The sequence below is a fragment of the Rhinolophus sinicus genome, chromosome 3, assembly GCF_057876585.1.
Source record: "Rhinolophus sinicus isolate RSI-liver-muscle chromosome 3, RSI-T2T, whole genome shotgun sequence".
Lineage (NCBI taxonomy): Eukaryota > Metazoa > Chordata > Mammalia > Chiroptera > Rhinolophidae > Rhinolophus > Rhinolophus sinicus.
The window spans coordinates 147,862,056-147,880,190 of NC_142503.1; the positions used below are offsets into that span (position 1 = coordinate 147,862,056).

The 18,135-nt window shown below is 36.0% G+C and overlaps 1 protein-coding gene across 3 annotated transcripts in view; it reads left to right on the forward strand.

Annotated features, from left to right (window-relative positions):
• Positions 1–18,135, forward strand: part of UNC13C (unc-13 homolog C) — a 505,001-nt gene that overhangs the window by 132,709 nt on the left and 354,157 nt on the right. For all 3 annotated transcript variants that reach the window (XM_074327724.2, XM_074327725.2, XM_074327726.2), the window contains exons 3-4: positions 2,081–2,103; positions 2,689–2,753. In XM_074327724.2, coding sequence (XP_074183825.2) covers positions 2,081–2,103; positions 2,689–2,753 — 88 coding nt within the window. The remainder of the gene's footprint in view (positions 1–2,080; positions 2,104–2,688; positions 2,754–18,135) is intronic.

Genomic DNA, 18,135 nt, shown 5'->3' on the forward strand with positions numbered 1-18,135 from the left:
TGTGTTAGTTAATAAAAATATGCATTCAATGAATGAATGAATAAAACATTGAATGAATCAGTGAATGAAAAAATTGAAATGTATGATCAAATTTAGCAGCTGAAATATAATTGATGGCTTCTTTAGAATTACATTTATTTAGTGCGATGGTTAATATGGAAGCCAGTTATGAATGGGAGACAATGCCAGGTATTAAATATTTGAAATCAGATCTCATGTCATTGTTTTCCAAGCTAGTTATTGCTAGTATGTGGGAAATAACTTACTATTGCTATTCTGTTTATGCATTGGTTATATATGTTCACTTTGATAACTATTTTATTAACCCTAATACTTTCCAAGTAATTTTTTTTTGTTTGTTTTCTGGGTTTAAAATTATAATTCCTCAAAATAATAACAACTTTTTATCCTGCCTTCTAGCACTTATATTGTTTTTTTCCTATTTCATGTTTTAATATATTGTCAGAATTTCCAGAAATAAGTTGATGGTAGTGGATATATTTATTTTGCTTTTAAGAATAGGGATGCTCTAATATTTCATTCTTAAATTGATGACTCTGAAAGTAAGATTTTTTTTGGACATATTAAACTTTAGAATTGAAATGAGTTTGCCTGTTTAAAAAAAATAGGTTTTTAAATTTTATCAAATGACTTTCTGGAACCTAATGAAATGCAGATACATATTATCTGACCAGTTGATGTATCATATTAAATTATTTATTCCATTATTTTAAATCATGCTTGTGATAAAATCTTTATGGATATAATATATTCTTCTGATGTAACACTGAATTTTATTTTCTATATTTTATTCAGAATTTAAAAATATTTATAGCCATGAATGAGATTGGTCTTCTATACTTTACCCTGTTTTATATTCAAAGATATAACCCTGAGATGTTGTACAATCTCTTAAATATTGCACAAAAATATTTAGTTATGGTCATTAATCTACAATTAATGATTCAAGAAAACAAATACATTTCAGATTTTCATCAGTAAAGGTCATCATTGAGCTGCGTGACCTAGGACAAATCTTTATCTCTCTGGAGCTCGTCTATAAAAATGAGGGGTTTGTACTACCTGAACCCCAAGGTCACTACAGCCCTAGTTTTCTGCCAACTTGTATTCATAGCGAAGTCCCTTCAGCTTTATGCTAATAAGCAAAGCTGAATTAATTAGTTTAAGAGCAATAGTACTATGAAAGGTGGAAATGGACCATGCCATGGTGACACTGGCAGATTTAGACTTGAGTTAAAAAAAAAAAAAAAAAAAAAATTAGTCGGTTGTTAATCTACTTGGACCCCTGAGCAATTTAGACTGAGAAATGTTGACCCTGTGCTTTGTCATAAATTGTACTAAAGAACTGTACACCAGCCACCTCGCTCTGTTTTGATCAACTCATGAATCAGTAGATCTAAAGGGCAGTGTATGGGGGACCAGGGGCCTTGGATCTGTGTCCCACTTCTGCCATGTGCTAGCTTTGTGATGTTAAGTCACTTAAACCCTTCAGGCATCAGTTTTTTCTTATTCGCAAAATGGAATATATTAGTCTTGTACCTCTTATGTTTTACGATATGAGAGGCCATAAATAAATAATCCCTTAATAAGACATTTTTCTATGGTCATCTGAGGTTTACTTTTACATGTGCTTATCTAAATTGACCCTCTCAACAATGTTTGGAGGCAAACAGGCAAAGTATTAGTGACCTCATTGCAGAGTTAGGTCTAGACTCTAGAGAATTTGGGAGTTTGCCCTGTGTGCTTACTATGTGGCAGAGCCTCAGCTGGAGACTAGGACTTCTGATTGTGCAACTGTGTTCTTTTCTTTGTATGACACATTGTCTTTCATTAATCCTGTAATCACCCTTTGATACTTTTCAAGCATTCTGGCACATTTTCAGCTCTTTAAATTATGACCAACTAACCCTCTTTCCTTGGAGCTCAGTCTTGAAATTCTGTTCATTTATGATTTTAAGTAATGTAACATAGTAACACTTTGTTCATGTATATGTTTGAATGATTTCTTGAAAAGTACTCCATCTAACATTTATCCCTTCTTTTCCTGATTCTCTTTCAGATAGCAGTTCTGTGGATGAAAAGGTTTTAAATCATACTTTTTCTTCCCTCCTGAGGGATCTTGTCTTTTGTACATGTTTGTTTGTGACATATCAGACCTGTTTTGGTTCCTCTGTTTTAGTTGTGAAATGTGCATGTTCTCCCAGCTTTCCATTCTTTGGTTGTCCTTTAAGTGTGCCCCCAATATGTTGCATTTACGAAGAGGTTACCCCTTGCCAGCTGCGCTTACTTTAGCTTATACTTGCCAACCTAGGGGTCTGCTACGGTCAAACTCAGCATCTGTTCCTATGTCTGGCTAATCATGATCTCCATGACTGATCCATGATCTTCACTGTACATATCCAGTTTTAAGGGCCAATAGTATTTTGAATATGATATATTTTCCTGGACTCTGCCAGTGCTTTTGTTTAAATGCTGACGGCTAATTTCAAAACCTCCACTCACAAAAACACAACAGCTTTGACTTGGAGCTGACCCTGCTTAGCATCTGTCATACTAGGTGTTATGTGTCTAGTGCAGTTGACCCATGTCCCAAATCCCCCAATACACAATTACGGTATGCTAAAAGTCTGTTTGTTTTCTTTTGTTTTTTCTCATTTTTCATTTAAGGCTCGAATAGTAAGTGGCCATGATTTGGATGCTTCCAAATTCTCTGCTCTCCAGGCGTTTGGTGGGTAAGTACATTCATAAACTTTCTAATTCATTCCTTCATCAGCGGTACTTGGCTGTGCTCTGGACATATGTGTTTTGAATGCAAGATGTTGCATGATGCTATAATAAGCTAGCTTCACTGTTGCTTTCTTTTTTTCACAGTAAAGTAGCTCAGTGTTTTTTAAAAAAGAATGTATTGATGTATGTATGTTGAATTATGTGTTCATGTATCTATATTTAAAGAAGCCGAAATCACCTAACCAGAGTGGCATTGACATTATCGTTCCATACACAAATACAAACACATAATTTTATATAAACGAGTTCCTATTAATAATTAATACTATCTTTCGATCTGCTTGTTTGCCTTTAACGATATGTGCATGATCATTTTTCTATGCAATAAGTTCATGAATGTAATCTCTACTGTTTTATCGTTAAAATTCATAGACAGATAAAAGTTTTTAAAATTTAATTACAAAAATAATGTATGAATTATATGCTTTCCATCAAATACTAAAACAAAAAGCAAACTATCGTCTTTAATGCCCATAGTCGCACGTTAGTATCAGTTTGATGTACATGTTCATTGGCCTATTTCTGTGTGCTTCCATATATATATTTGTTAATATAAAATAGTAGCTTTGTATTGTGTATGTGTGTGCATTTTACATCAATTAGGCTATTCTATATTTAAATTAAAAAGCACTGATTTATTGCTGACTTTGTAGCAGATACTGTTAGAACTGTTTCGTGTATTATAACTAATTTGATCCTTACAATGGTCCTATGAGGTAAGTACTATTTTGACCTTGATTTTACAAACCAGGAAACCTATGTATAAAATAGTTTATAAAATAACGTTCCCTTCATACAGCTAGTAAGTGGCAAAATCAGTATGCAAACCCAGTTAGTCTAGTTCCAGAGTATATGATCTTAATTACTGTGCCATATTGCTTCTGGAACTGGCAGTTTCGTTTTTCCTTTCCTTTTCCTTTTTCCATATAACAACATGTCTTGAAAAACTTACCACTTCCTTATTTGTAAGTGAAACAAATATTTTAAAATATGCTTGTAATATTCATTTTTTATTAATTAATTTTTCAAGAGTATTTCTAGGTGTCATTATTGTAAATTATACTGTAGCAAACCTATAACACATTTTGAAAGTGTAATGTGTTGACCAAAGCTTATGCATAGTATAGACAGACAAATTGACAGGTCGGTTTTACAAGTGTTGACATTTTGACACATTTGTGTACAACAGAAATACAAGCAAAATTTAGATACATGTTATGTGGTGGTTTTTTTTAAGGCAAATAAATAGTTCAGTTATGTTTTACAATACTCTAATTCTTCAAAAAATGAATCTTTCATTAAATATATCCACATGTTACTTATTTTAAATTAAACATGTAAATTTTAAATTTAAAGCTCCTAGAAAATAACATATACCATTTTTGTTTTTCCCAAATAAACGTTAGATGTTATTATATCTATAAATTCTTCAGTGTCCTTAAGACAAATATGTGAAGAATTACATTCCTATTGTAATGTTGCAATGATTTAAATGTCATGAGTACCAGCTATGGTAAAAGTTCACCATAGATTATCCATAGAAAGTTCAGGTAATAAATAGATTACTCTCTAACCCCTATACCACACATACTGTCTCTTTCTTTAAGTTTTCTAGAAAATGATAACCTTTCCATTCATTTTTTCAAGTTATCTTAGAAAATAATTAAGTTGAATTCCAATTTAATAATGAAAAATGTTGTGTGTCGTCATCTTGGAAGTGTATCTAAGCTTATGATCTTATAGTTCCTGCATCTTCTCATTGCCTATGCCATCCATCACTTCATAACAACTGGCTTTCCTAACTTATGTCTGAACATGGACTTGTGTTATTGTCAAAGCAACAGAATTAACCTACATCCATGTTTCTGTTAAGTGCAAGCTATGCAATGTCTAGCTAAAACAGTTCATCTCTGCATTTTGAATAGATCTTTTCCACCTCATTTTTCCAGAAACTGCCTATTTCAAAGACTTGTCAAGGGATTTTGGAATTATGATGGTATGGGAAAAGGGTGATAATTTTCAGTCATCCAGACAATTTGCCATTATCTGCATGCTTATCTCCTCTTGAAGAATCTTGAAGGATACATTTAAGTAAAGCCTTCAGTCACAGCCTCTTTCAGAAAGATTTGCTTCTTGTTCCACTTTTCCTATATATATTTTGAAGTTATTTTTTTTTATATAAAATGAAGTATTACTACAATTATTCTAAAGGTATAAGTTCTATTGTCCTGGGAAACTGAGACAAGCAGACTTTCAAAATAGGGAGTCATTGCTTCTTCATGACAATGCTACTGCATCCTTCACTCCTCTGCCTTCAATGCCCCTCATCAGTTCAGAGCCAAATCACATACGTCATTTCCTTCCCTTTCTCAAGTGTCAAGGAAAGAACAATCTATACACACTGAAACAAGGTAATGAAGTTAACAATGCTGCTCTCTGATTTCTACTCATCTCTCTGTGCATTTTTGGTAAATGTTCCTGGAAAAGATATGCCAAATTTTATTCTATTTTTTCCATCTGTCACAATAAATTTAGGCAGACTCTGGAAAAGGAATTGGGAGACATAGAGAATAAAGATGAACAGAAAAAAAGGAAGAGGGAGAAGGCTGGAAGGATGCATGTTTACGTAAAATCATTAAATTTAACAATTGACGTCTCTCACTGGTTTTACAGGAGTTTGGTGACTTTTGTCATATATGTAAGCTCAGAGTCAGACCAGAAACACATGCCAAAATGACATTAGAGAAGTACAAGAACTTTTTTAGAGGAAATATCTCAGAGATAAAGTGAAGAGACAGCAGAAATAGACAAGAAGAGCCTTTGGACCATGATATGGGACTGACATCTATGAAAGGAAAAGGGAAGGAAAGAATGGGTATGAAAAACCTTAAACTGACTGAAATGAGGCTATAAGAAAGTGTCAGTTAGATCAATGGGGAGTCTTAGAAAAAAGGCTGCCTCTTTGAGGAGTCCTAGATTGAGCATAACTGGTCATTTCTATTACCTCCACCATGTTCAATCATTGGTTGGGAGCAGGTTGAGGAGAGTGGCCATGGGGTTACTGCTGCAGTGTATTCTGGGGGTTTGGTAGCTGAAGATTGTCATCCAGATGCACTTCTCTAAGATTTTCTCTGAGGGATATCTGAGTGATACATGCCCATGGCTACCCAGCATCTGATAAGTCACTGTGATGAAATTACTTGAGTGAGTGAAGTCACACAAGTAACTTCTCAAATATGAATGACTTTTTAAAAATTAGAATGATACTCCCTTCATTACTTTGATTGCATATGACGTAAGTTCACCATTCCCTGGACATTTGTAGTTAGAGTTTCATTGGTTGCATGATGAGCATTTCGAGGCATATATATATATATATATATATATATATATATATATATATATATATATTGTTGTTGTTGTTTTCTTTCTTTTTTCTTTCTAGTCTCAAGGTACCAGCCTTGTCTACACCTGAATTCAGGAAAATCTGTAAAACAGTGGTGGGGATAAGGGAGAAGACAAATAGTTGGGAATAATGATATTCATCATCTTTGTTCTCTTTCTTCTCTAGTCATTTAAGTTCTTGCAGGATTGTTCTCATGGAACTATGTGAAAGAAGCTTCATCCCCTGCCCATAGTTCAGAACTAGGCCATAGCTGTTTCTTTATCCCCAGGAATCTGGTGACTGCTTTCCAACCACTACCAGGATTGTTGAACCCGGCTAGGAAAGAGGTGATTGACAGAAGTGAGGAAAAAACAGAGGCAGAGAAAAAAGGAGAGATACCGTTGAAGGGGAAAACACTGGGAGATTACCAAATAAAAAAAGGGAAGGTTCTTTTTAGACCTCATTTTCAACAGGTACAATTGAAAGAAAAATTGTATACATATGTAATATTTAACTGTGATTTCCAAGGTTGTTCAATTATTGCCTTGTACAGATAATTTGATGAAGGTAAACAGGTCAATTATCACCAAAGTTCTGAACAATTCCTTTTTTCTTACATTATTGAAATAGTGGTTTTCCTTGTTGTTGTAAAACCTGACATGAGTTAGATTACACAATATATGGATATAGCTGGATTAATATATTCTTGATATTTCCATCATAGTTCTGACATTGCTTTTATATTTCTCTATAAAGTTTAGGAGGTTGCATACTCTCCTCATGCCGTCTTCCTTGCTCTTAGTCTTGGACTCCATGTTTAGCCAGGGCCTAAAATCAGCCATTTAACATGGAACCTAAAGTTGTTCTTACTCTCCAGGATCTCTTAACCCATTTTTTTCTCATAGCAGCAGTCTTAAATCTGGAAGCTGAGAACTTTGAGTTTTATTTTTTCCTGTCTAGGCCATGAATCAGATTCTTGTCTCTCCCCTTAAGTGACTTCCTTATTTCTCAAAGAAAGGGCTAGAGATTCTCCTAAGCCTAGACAATGGCTGTTTCTACTGCTGTAGTACCTCCTTTGGGTCAATGGTTTATCCTACGCAAACACCCTTTCATTCCTGAATAAGTGTGCTAAGTATTAAGAAAATGACAGCCCCCACAGTAGTTTCCTTCAATCACAGTAAAAGGTTACTCTTTGGAGAAAAATGGAAGCCTTTGTTTTTCTTTGATTTTTTTCCGAGTTAATTGTTTTTATAGAAGAGATCCTTTCCTTCCAGGGGATTTGGTACACAAGGAGTTCATTATAGATTTAGATAAAAATTAATTAGGATTAAGGATTGTTAATTATAAAGGTTTGCAGATGCAAACAGGGTCTACTTTCATAATCCACTATCGTATAGCATCACACTTATATTTTTTTCTACTTGTCTTTATTCATTTTGCCATCAATCTAGTTTTAGTCCTCAATACCTTTTACCTGGGTAATTGCAAACTGATCTTCCTTCATCCATTTCTTTTTCTAAATTAACATATATACTGTTAAACATAATCCAACATATATACTGTTAAAAACTAATCTCCTTAAAGCATAGTACTTTTCTGTTTAAATGTGTTTAATAGTTCCTCATTTCTGCAATGTGAAGTATGGATTTTTCTACATGGTTTTGAATACAATGTCTGACAATGAAGTTCAAGAACTTGTTGCAACGCTGTTGCTAACATTTTTTTGATATCAGAGGGATTATTCATTATGAATTTGTACCAACTAGACAAACAACCAAGTTTACTATTTGGAAGTGCTGAAAAGGCTGCGTGAAAAAGTTAGACGACCTGAACTTTTTGCTTACAATTCATGGCTCTTGCATTAGAACAATGCACCAGCTCACACAGCACTGTCTGTGAGGGAGTTTTTAGCCAGTAAACAAATAACTGTATTGGAAAACCCTCCCTACTCACCTGATCTGGCCCCCAATGACATCTTTCTTTACCTGAAAATAAAAGAAATATTGAAAGGAAGACATTTTGATGACATTCTGGACATCAAGGGTAATAAAATGACAGCTCTAATGGCCATTCCAGAAAAAGAGTTCCAAAATTGCTTTGAAGGGTAGACTAGGCTCTGGCATCAGTGCATAGCTTCCCAAGGGGAGTACCTCGAAGGTGACGGTAGTGATATTAAAAATGAGATATGTAGCACTTTTCCTAGGACGAGTTTGTGAACTTAAATGTCAGACTTTGTATGCTTCTTGATTTCTAGTTCTCTTTCTTTTTGCAATAGGGAAGTCTTATCACCTTTTATAATGGTCCCACTTGTTTGTGTCATTCCTGTGGTACATATGAATTTAAGTTACATAAATCTAACAAGATTTGTATCCTTCACCTTGATTTTAAACTCTTTAAAGGCAAATAATTGGTCATTTTCATTTAGGTTTCCTTCCATAAAGCTTATGACACTGCCTTGCCCATTTGAGGATCTCATTCATAAATTAATCTTGCTTTAGCATGGCACTCTCTTAGATCAATGGGTTAGAATTGTTTCCTAGGAGATTCAGGTCTACTGCACTTTAAGAAAAAAAAATTCTTGAAACAATCATGGACTCAGGATAAGACACACATGAGAAGTATTGTGAGTTTTAAAAGCAGCTGAACGCACCCCCAAACTCAGTGTTACTAAGCCCTTACAAGAAAAAAAAAAAAATCGAGGGATTTTTCTCACATTAGCTCTAACCCCAGTTGATGAAGCAGACACTGCTTTTGATTGTGAATCCTCTTTTTCTCTACTTTGGGGAAACTTTTGAAGGTTGCATTAAACAAGTCTATAAAATATTACTCTAATTATTCTGAAAGAAATGTTGTCCTTTCATTCTCCGATCTGAAGATCTTAGTGCTTTAGGACACCCTAGATACAAATTCACAGTGTATTAAAGATGTTTCTCTAATCATCGCCATCATTACTTCCTTTGGAAGGAGACCTTTTGTAATGATGGAGTCACCTCTTTCACCTTGCTTTTTATCAAAGTAAGGAAAGGCGTTGTCTTGCTTAGTCCCTCACAGGATGACCAAAATCTTGACATTTCTTAACCAATGTCAGACAGGGTGATGCCACCTGGTAGTTATATCCTCTAGAAAAGAATGTCATGTGAGGCTAGGGAAGACCCAACCCTACCGCAGACTGATGGCACCAGGCCTGCTAGTCCTCCGTCAGCTCTCTGCCAGTAGCCTCCCCACCATGCAGACACATTATAGCCTCTATAGCAAGGTGTGGCCTAGACACAGGGCCTCTCGATTAGGAAAGCTGACAGCAACAGGGCTACACACGCTTTCTAAAACCCATGTGTTAAGAATTGGTTGGTAAGCTCTTAGCTTCCTGAGGCAAAAACAAGCAAACAAACAAATTTTGGCTTACCACCAGTAATCAGTTCCCTAGTTCAGGATCAGAAGAAAGCTTCACGAGGATTTCTTGGAAATTACTCAAGAAACACTTGATATCCTCTCTATTTAGAAAATCATAGGGTGATTAGCGTGCATTTTTATATTAGCCACAAAGATCAGATTAGCCCACTCCTTCAGTGTGGGGCTCTATGAGACATGAAGACCACAATCACGGACCCCTTGTGAGCCACACATTGGCCTATTACCTATGGAAGTAAGGCCATAGTTACTACAGTCTCAACCAGCCTTATAAATGCCATAGTTTCTGTGGCATGGACTATACATCACTTGTAGGCATATTTTTTCTTACATGGGTAGGAACAAAGAATTTATAGTACTGCCTCAAAGGATTAAGAAAATAGAGCTGTTATGCTCAAGCTACTAGTAGCTTATATTTCATAAAATTAGAGATTGACATCTTTTTTACCATCTCATTGTAGCTTAACAGTCTTTTTTACTGAGTAGTAGACTGTAATCACAGAAAGGACATCTGAGTATTACCCACAGACACTCTAGGGATACTGTGTAGGACTCCCCATCTTATAATAATTACTGAACACATTCCTTCGTTCTTACACAGCCACAAGAAAGCTGATGTCTAACAGAGACCATTTTCTGTGCTTAGAAGGCTGACCATAGAAACGTCTACCAAGTCATTTGTTCTTCTGTTATTTAATATTACTTAAGGTTATGAAACCTCAGGATTATCCCCGGTTGCAGGCAAGGGAAACCCAAAATTGTACTCATGGCAAAAAGGCCACACTTTTATTCTTAAGAAAGATAGGTTTGCGTTTTAGATGCAGAGGATGCATCTGACCCCTTGTCCACATCAACCCAGGATGCAGATAACGTCTTCATTTTAGGGAAGGAAACCACCATCAATTCTGGCAACTTTCCTTTAGCCAGTTCCTAGCCCTGGAGCCTGCTGGGATTGCTGAACATAGCGCCTTAGAAAGGGGCCAACCTTTTTTATCTTTTTATCTTTAGGTAACTGCTAATCAAATCATACTCAACAAGAATTCATTTTTTCCCCAGCTTCTGAGAGCACTAACTCCATGTCATGGTACTTGAGACACACTTTAAAAGAATGCCAAATGGTGCACTTTCCAAAGACTAGTGTTTTAGCGATGGACATTTTATCATATATCCAGCCCTTGAGGCCAGAGCTTTTCTCAATTAGGAAAGGCCACCAGCATAAGTCTCAGGTCATCAACATGGTGCTTCCTCTGCCTCCTCCCCTCATGACTCCCATTCAGGATTTCTTTCTCTGCTCCAACGTCTACCTTAAAAAGCAAACAAAACCAACTTTCAAATAAGTGCTTGTCATACTTGCTTCTAACTCTAAGCACCACAAAAGGACCCACCTAATTAATGTAGCAGCTACTGGGGACATTACAGCCTTAGAAAAATAAAAATTTTAGATAAGAAACCTGAGGAGAGCGTATTTGTTGGAGAAAAAAAGAAAGAAAAAAAAGCTGTGTAGAAGTATATTTTTCTAAAGACTTTTCTGTGTTCTTTTGCTTATCGAGCACTTAATAATACTATACGTTTTTGGTTCTTTAAAGCAGCTTTTTAATCATGGCCTCTCAGTCTCTAGCTTGGCTAAAATTTATTAGAAAATCAATGAATCTTTAGCGATACACCACACAGAATCAAGTTTAATCTTCCAATGCCTTCCGGATACTTTATGTGTTTGAGGAAATTAAAATCAGTGATACATCCTTTATGAAGACAGTTTTCAAGTAGTCAGTCTCACAACAGTGCCAGTTCAGTAACTATGGAAAATGTCATCTGTGACATTGAGCAGAATAAACACTTGTTAGAAAATTACCAGTTATTAGTAAAAAAAAAAAAAAAACACATTGAAAATAACCCCACTAGATAAGCTGGCAATTGTAATGAATATTATGGTTCCTAAGCCTGCTGGTTATTTCAAAAATGTAATTGATATGACTATTAAGTACGTCTAACATATACAGAACATCTTCAAAAAGAAAAAGAGGAGCACTGAGCGTGATCATTGTATTTCCCAGTAAAGCATTTATCAAGTGAGTTTTTCAGTACCTTTTAATAAATGGATACAATATTACATGGAGGTAGATAATACAGGTTTCCTCTTATAGGCAGAGTAGTGCAATAGAACAATAAAATGATCACTGCTAACAAAACAGCATCATTCTATAACCTTGTAATTACAACACACCTTGTTTTACTGTACGTTGCTTTATTATGCTTCATAGATGTTGCATGTTTTACAAATTGAAGGCAAGACCCTCCACCAGCAGCAAGATTGTAACTCTATTGTGGACTTGTTTTACTGCTATACTCACTTTATTGTGATACTCAATTTATTGCAGTGGTCTGGAACTAAACCTGCAATATCTCCGGGGTATGTCTGTACTCACTTCTTATTTAAAGTAACAGCTTTGCTTAATCTCTAGTACTTTCTTAAGTATTAAACAGCTTGCTGTCAAAACTGTACCATAATTCTTATATACAACCAATTCTAAATTGAAGACTAGCAGATTAAGCTAGTTATTGGTTTTTCGTCTTTCTAGGCATTTAGGAACAGTATGAAATATTATAGAGTAAATATAAAGAAACATTTTAGATGCCATTTAAAATTAGGGGTAATACCTCAAATTCATGATTATTGTAATGACATAATGACTAATACTTTTTGGATGGTTACAATATAACAGGCCCCCATCTAAGCATTATTTATGCATTATTCTCCTCTAATCCTCGTTATGACTTTTTGAGGTAGATGTTATAATTGTTCCATTCTTCAGATGAGGTCACTGAGGCTTAGAGACTTCAACCATAGTCAAGGTCAAACAGTGACTAAGTGTCAGAGCTGAGATTTGAACTATGTCCATCTGATTCCAGGGCTTGACTCCTTCAGAATTTCGCCAAATGGATGTAATTTTCAAATAAATGATGCTTATTTCTGGATCAGTTCTTTGTAATTATATATTATATTTTAAACTAAATATTCCATCATGTATTGGACTGATAAGGTTTCTAACTATGTATCAAATGTTGTAGATATATTTCTACCTACATTCCAGCAAAGTATTTGCTAAAAATTTTCAGAATTTCTCCTAGAAAAATATCACCTAAATGTGTTAATAATGGGTTGAATAACTGGGCCCAGTGTGTGATAATTCATGAGTGGTTTGTATCAGGGAAGGCTCTTAATGGAATGCTTCAGAAATTGCCTTCAGAGAGATTACTTTTAATTGAATTAGATGGAAATATTGAAGATCTGATTGTAGGCTTTGAGGGTAACATAAGGCTAATTATTCTGAATGATAGGACACTCTGTTGCATGCAATCCATGGTTTCATTCACTCCTACTCTATAGCTTTTGGTACTGCCCCCATTTGATCAAAAGAAATGCATCTCGTCATTAATCTTGGTTAATGAAAACTATATACAATATTGTGAATATAAATTCATAGCTTCTTTCCTCTCATTGTCAACATCCAGAGTTATTGTTCAGCCACTATGTTCCCAGAACCCCTCAGTCATTTTCACAAGATGCAGGTATTCAAAGTTATAGATACTATTCGATATCTTTAGTTAGGTATTCAGAGTTTCAACTTACTTGTCCAAACACATTTCCCACTCCTCTCCTTCATATACTCTGACATATTATTGTCCAACACATTTTCTTGCCCAAGTATTAGATGGTGGAATTACTTTCCAAAAGATCTTAGCATACTACCACAATAATCTGAATCTAGCAAGATGAAGTATAAATCGTGTATCAGTCAGAATAAATTAGGTTATGGTGTAGTAACAAAGCACCAAATCTCAGTGTATTAATCAGTCAAGGTTTGTTTCTCACCCATGCTACATTTTCAGGGCACATAGATACAGGGAAGGAGGATGTACTTTGTTCTTCATAGTTGCTCAGGGAACCAGGCTGGCACAGGTGTGTCTCACACATGCTTTCATGATTTCACAGCAGGGAAATTAGGACGTGGCAAATGGGCTCTACCTCTTAAAACTTCCATGTAGATGTGACATATCTCTGTTCCATTCATATTACATTGGATGAAGAAAAACACATGGCACTAACTAGGTTTAAAGGGAGAGTTGAAGCGCTGTCCTTTCATACGTCTAAAGAAGAATAGAACTGGAATGTTTCTAAACAGCCCTAATTATCACAATCAGGGATAAATGGAAGTCTTAAACTCAGACTCTAGAGAGGAGAGGTAAAACAGTTTAATATCAATGAGTGAAAAAAATGTAAAGTATTCGTTGAATCTAGTGGCAAATTAAGTAAGATTGTGGTGCTTGTGCAGTGGACCTGCAAGGAAAGAACCCCTAGGGTTTGTTAAGAGAAGAGCAGCATGGAGAGTAGGAATGAAAAGCTCCATAGTTTACAGAGCCCCCCTGCTTCTCAGGGTTGCTGTGCTCAGTTCAGGGAACAAACGTGAACAGGGTGTCCACAAAAGAGAAAGCTCACAGATCAAACAAACAGATTGAAAGGGGGTCGGAAATCATACCATATGAAAAACCACCAAAGAACTGGGATGCTGAATCTATAAGGCAGAAGATTCAGGTGAAATATGTTTGAGGCCTTCAAATATTTAAAAGATGCAGTGTGGAAAAAAAAAAAAATTGTCCTAAGCTTCCCAGAAAGCAGAGCATGGATCCATTGGAGAAATCATAGGTAGGTACACTTATCAATATGTGGAGAAATTTCCAACAGTAAGAGCTGCCTTTGTAAAAGCTAAGTTGCCCATTTCTAGAGATATTTAAATAGCTTAGGTGATCACTTGTAAGAAATGTTGCAAAGGAAATTTAAATATCAGATGCTTGATTCTTTAAAGCTTTTTCCAGTCTTAAGATTTTATTACATCCTATCCTAATATTATATCGTATTCTAATTACTGTCAGGGGTTGCTATGTACCAAACCACCCTAACATTCAGTGACTGAAAAGAACGAATCCACTGATCTTGTCTGCTTTCATTTATGCATGTATGGTCAACTGGAAAGGGGCTCGTTCTCACATGTCTGTGGGGGTCTGGCTGTTGTCAAGGCAACAGAGGAGATTGCACTGTGTCACTCATCAAGTCACTGGCCAGACCTACCTCGTTCATGTGGCAGTGACAGGATTCTAAGGTAACAAGGGAAGCATGCAAAGCCACTTGAAGCCAAGGCTGGAACTGACAGCCATTACTTTTGCTACATTTTATTGGCCCAAACAAGCTACAAATCCAGTTCAGATTCCAAAGACATAGAAATAAACCTTGTTTCTATATAAGAGGAGTGAAATCAGGCCGTTTTTAATGATCTACCATAATCATGTATACCTACAAATAAATATTCTTTAAAGTTACATATGTCTCATAATTTGAATAAGACAGAATGTTACTTCGTATATTCACTTACAATATATTTTCAGTACTTGGAAAAATTAAAAATAGCAATTGCCATGAAAATATCAGAATCTCATTTTTTGGTATTTACCCAGTAACCTCAGCTATAATACAAGGTAAAGAGTGATTTACTTTGCAGTGGATAAAGTGCTCTGACATTTTAAGAAAGGAAGATAGTTTTGATCTGGAGTTATCAGGATACATTTTATGGAGGAGATGGCATTTAATTGGGATTTGAAGTATGGTTAGATTTTTCATATGTGGATGTTGAAGAGAAAAGCAGAACAAGAAGCAGTACAAAAACTTGAATAGCATCTTAGCATCACGGGCAAGCAAATGTGTTGGACAATAATGTGTCAGAGTATACGAAGGAGAGAAGTAGAAAATGTGTTTAGATAAGTAAGGTGAAACTCTGAATACCTGACTAAAGATATTGAATAATATATCTATAACTTTGAATACCTGTATCTTGTGAAAATGATCCAGGGGTTCTGGGAACAAAATGGCTGAACAATAACCTCTGGATGTTGAAAATGAGAGGAAAGAAACTATGAATTTACATTCACAATATTATATATAGTTTTCATTAACTAGAGCAGGTTCACCTGCCAAAAGTACAAGAAACTTAATCTTTAGAAAGACATTAGTCTTCAGAAGCTATGCATTCAGGCATAGCAGACATCTCTTTTGCTTTGAGTACTTTTATGTAACTCTGTCAACCATGATAAACATCACTGTAATTCCTGCTCATTATCTTGATGCCTAGACTCTAAGGTCCTGAGTGGCAAAAACCAAACGATGAGATTGGCAGAAGCCATCGCTGCTCAGAACAATCTGAGCATAAATCTTTTCCCACAAGGTGACACCATCTGCCACATAGTCTTTACATATAAAGATGCCTTCAGGAAACAATACTTGAAATAGTTTTTCCAGAGTGACAACTACAGAATCTCATGTTTCAGAAGATTCCCCAAGATTACTGATGAGATGCATTTCTTTTTATCAAGTATGGCCAGTACCAAAGCTATAAAGCAGGAGTGAATGAAACCATGGATTGCATGCACCAGTGTCCCATCTGGTTCAGAGCTGAAACTCAGATTTGACCAACATGATGAGCTCTCTGAACACTCTTTCCAGTGTATATATTTGTCTCCATTGATTTAAACAGTTTGAAGAGAGTATTTTGACAGCACTCACAATTGGGTTTAGACTTAGACCTATTTGATGGAAGACTGGGTTAACATAGTAAAAGTGATGGGCAGCAGAATTCAGGGAAGGACAGTGAGATTCCGGTGAGAAGTCTTATCTAAGGGAACAAAGAACCTGACGTGGCAGTTCAGACTCAGCAGTAAGACCTGAGCATCAGGGGGAAGGAATCTTCTGTCTCCCTTTCTCTCTCTTTCTCTCTCTTTGTCTCTCTCTCTCTCTCTCTCTCTCTCTCTCTCTCTCTCTCTCTCTCTCTCTCACTATCTTTACTCAGATATCCTAATTGTAAAACTTCCAAGGAGAAAAAAAGGATATATGAGACTTTGTGCTGTTTCTTTGGGAACCAAGCAAAACTTCTAAGCACCCTCCCCCTTACTTGCCAACTGAGTGCAAACAACTCAAAGGATACAAATTAGAGATCAAACACTAAATAAAGGCAAATAATATCTTCACGTTTTCCATTTGGCTAATGGGACCCAAGGAGAGGAAAAGCCCCACATCATTTCTGAGCAAAAGACACTCATTAATGTGATACAATGGTGAAAACATACAATTTGGAACTAGAAGGCCTAGTTTCAAGTCTTGACCCTGCCATTGGTTAGCTGGGTAAGCTTGGGCAAGTCATGTAACTTGTGAGCCATAATGCACCTCTTGAAAATGCAGATGATAATCATAGCAGTGAGCTCACAAGAGCATTTAGTGCCTCACAACCTTTCACCTAGCACACACAAAAATAATAGTTTTACGATTCATTACAGAAAAAGTAAAAGCTTTGCTCATGGTGGCCACAGATAGGATTTCCTGGGACTAAGGGATTTTTGACAACAAAGGACTTTCAGTGCTAAACATGGGAAAGTATTGAGCAAACCTGGATTATTTGCCCACTAGTTGGGAATCCAAGGGACTCTTGCTGCCCCAATTGGCCTCTGAGAGGGTTTCTGTGAGAAGATCAGTGTAGTAACGCATGCCTAGTTCACTAGAAGATCTCAGAGAATTAACTACTCAATGGATTTTTATCTGTGCAGCTCTACTCTGGACTTTGCCTGAGAAAATGCATGGATTTAAGCTTAGAAAAGTCGTTGCCTACTTCAGTCCCTTATTTGACATATCTCATCAGACAATGATTGTTTACCCTTTGAAAATCCAAAGATCACATCTCAAGAAAAACAGAGGAACAGAGAAGAAAGGAACCTGAAGAGGCAGAATGCAGAGTCCATTTCTGAACTGAACTGATACTGGTAGTGACAAGGAGAAACTTGGGTAGAATGGAAATCTGTTTTATTGCCCCTTTAAGGTAGCCACAGTAAGTAGACCTTAGCAGGGCTGCCTTCCTTTTCTAAAACCTTTGATGTTTGAGTGAAGACATGCACTTACTGACAAACTTCCCTCTTCGTGTGTACTAAAGTATAGTTTTCTGCTTTCATTAGCTATATATTTACTTTATCATTTCAATTGAGATAAGCCTTTTTATTCCTGTCATTTCATGTTGAGGGATGGGCAGGGTTTTGGTTCACTGTGTTTGGCAGGAAAGGCCAACTTCTTGGAGTCAAAGCAGAAAACAGATCTTACCACTGCTTAGAAACTTGATACTTTCTGCATCACACCATTAAAGGTCTAACTAATGGAAACGTGTCTTATTTATTATACTTTAGCTATTTCATTCTCACGATTGTTCAGGCTACAGTTGAACTAGCTAGTAAATATGCTGATATAATAATTCCCGAGTTTCTCTAGCATCCAAATTCTATTGAGACCATTAAGCCAGGCAAAATAAATACAGTAAAAACCAGACACAACATGAATATCAATGGATTTGAAGGGAGGAAAAACTTAGCAGGAGGATGACTACATAATATCATTCAAAGTCAAGGCAACACCTTCAGTGAGGGTGAACCTTGTGCAAAACAGTGTC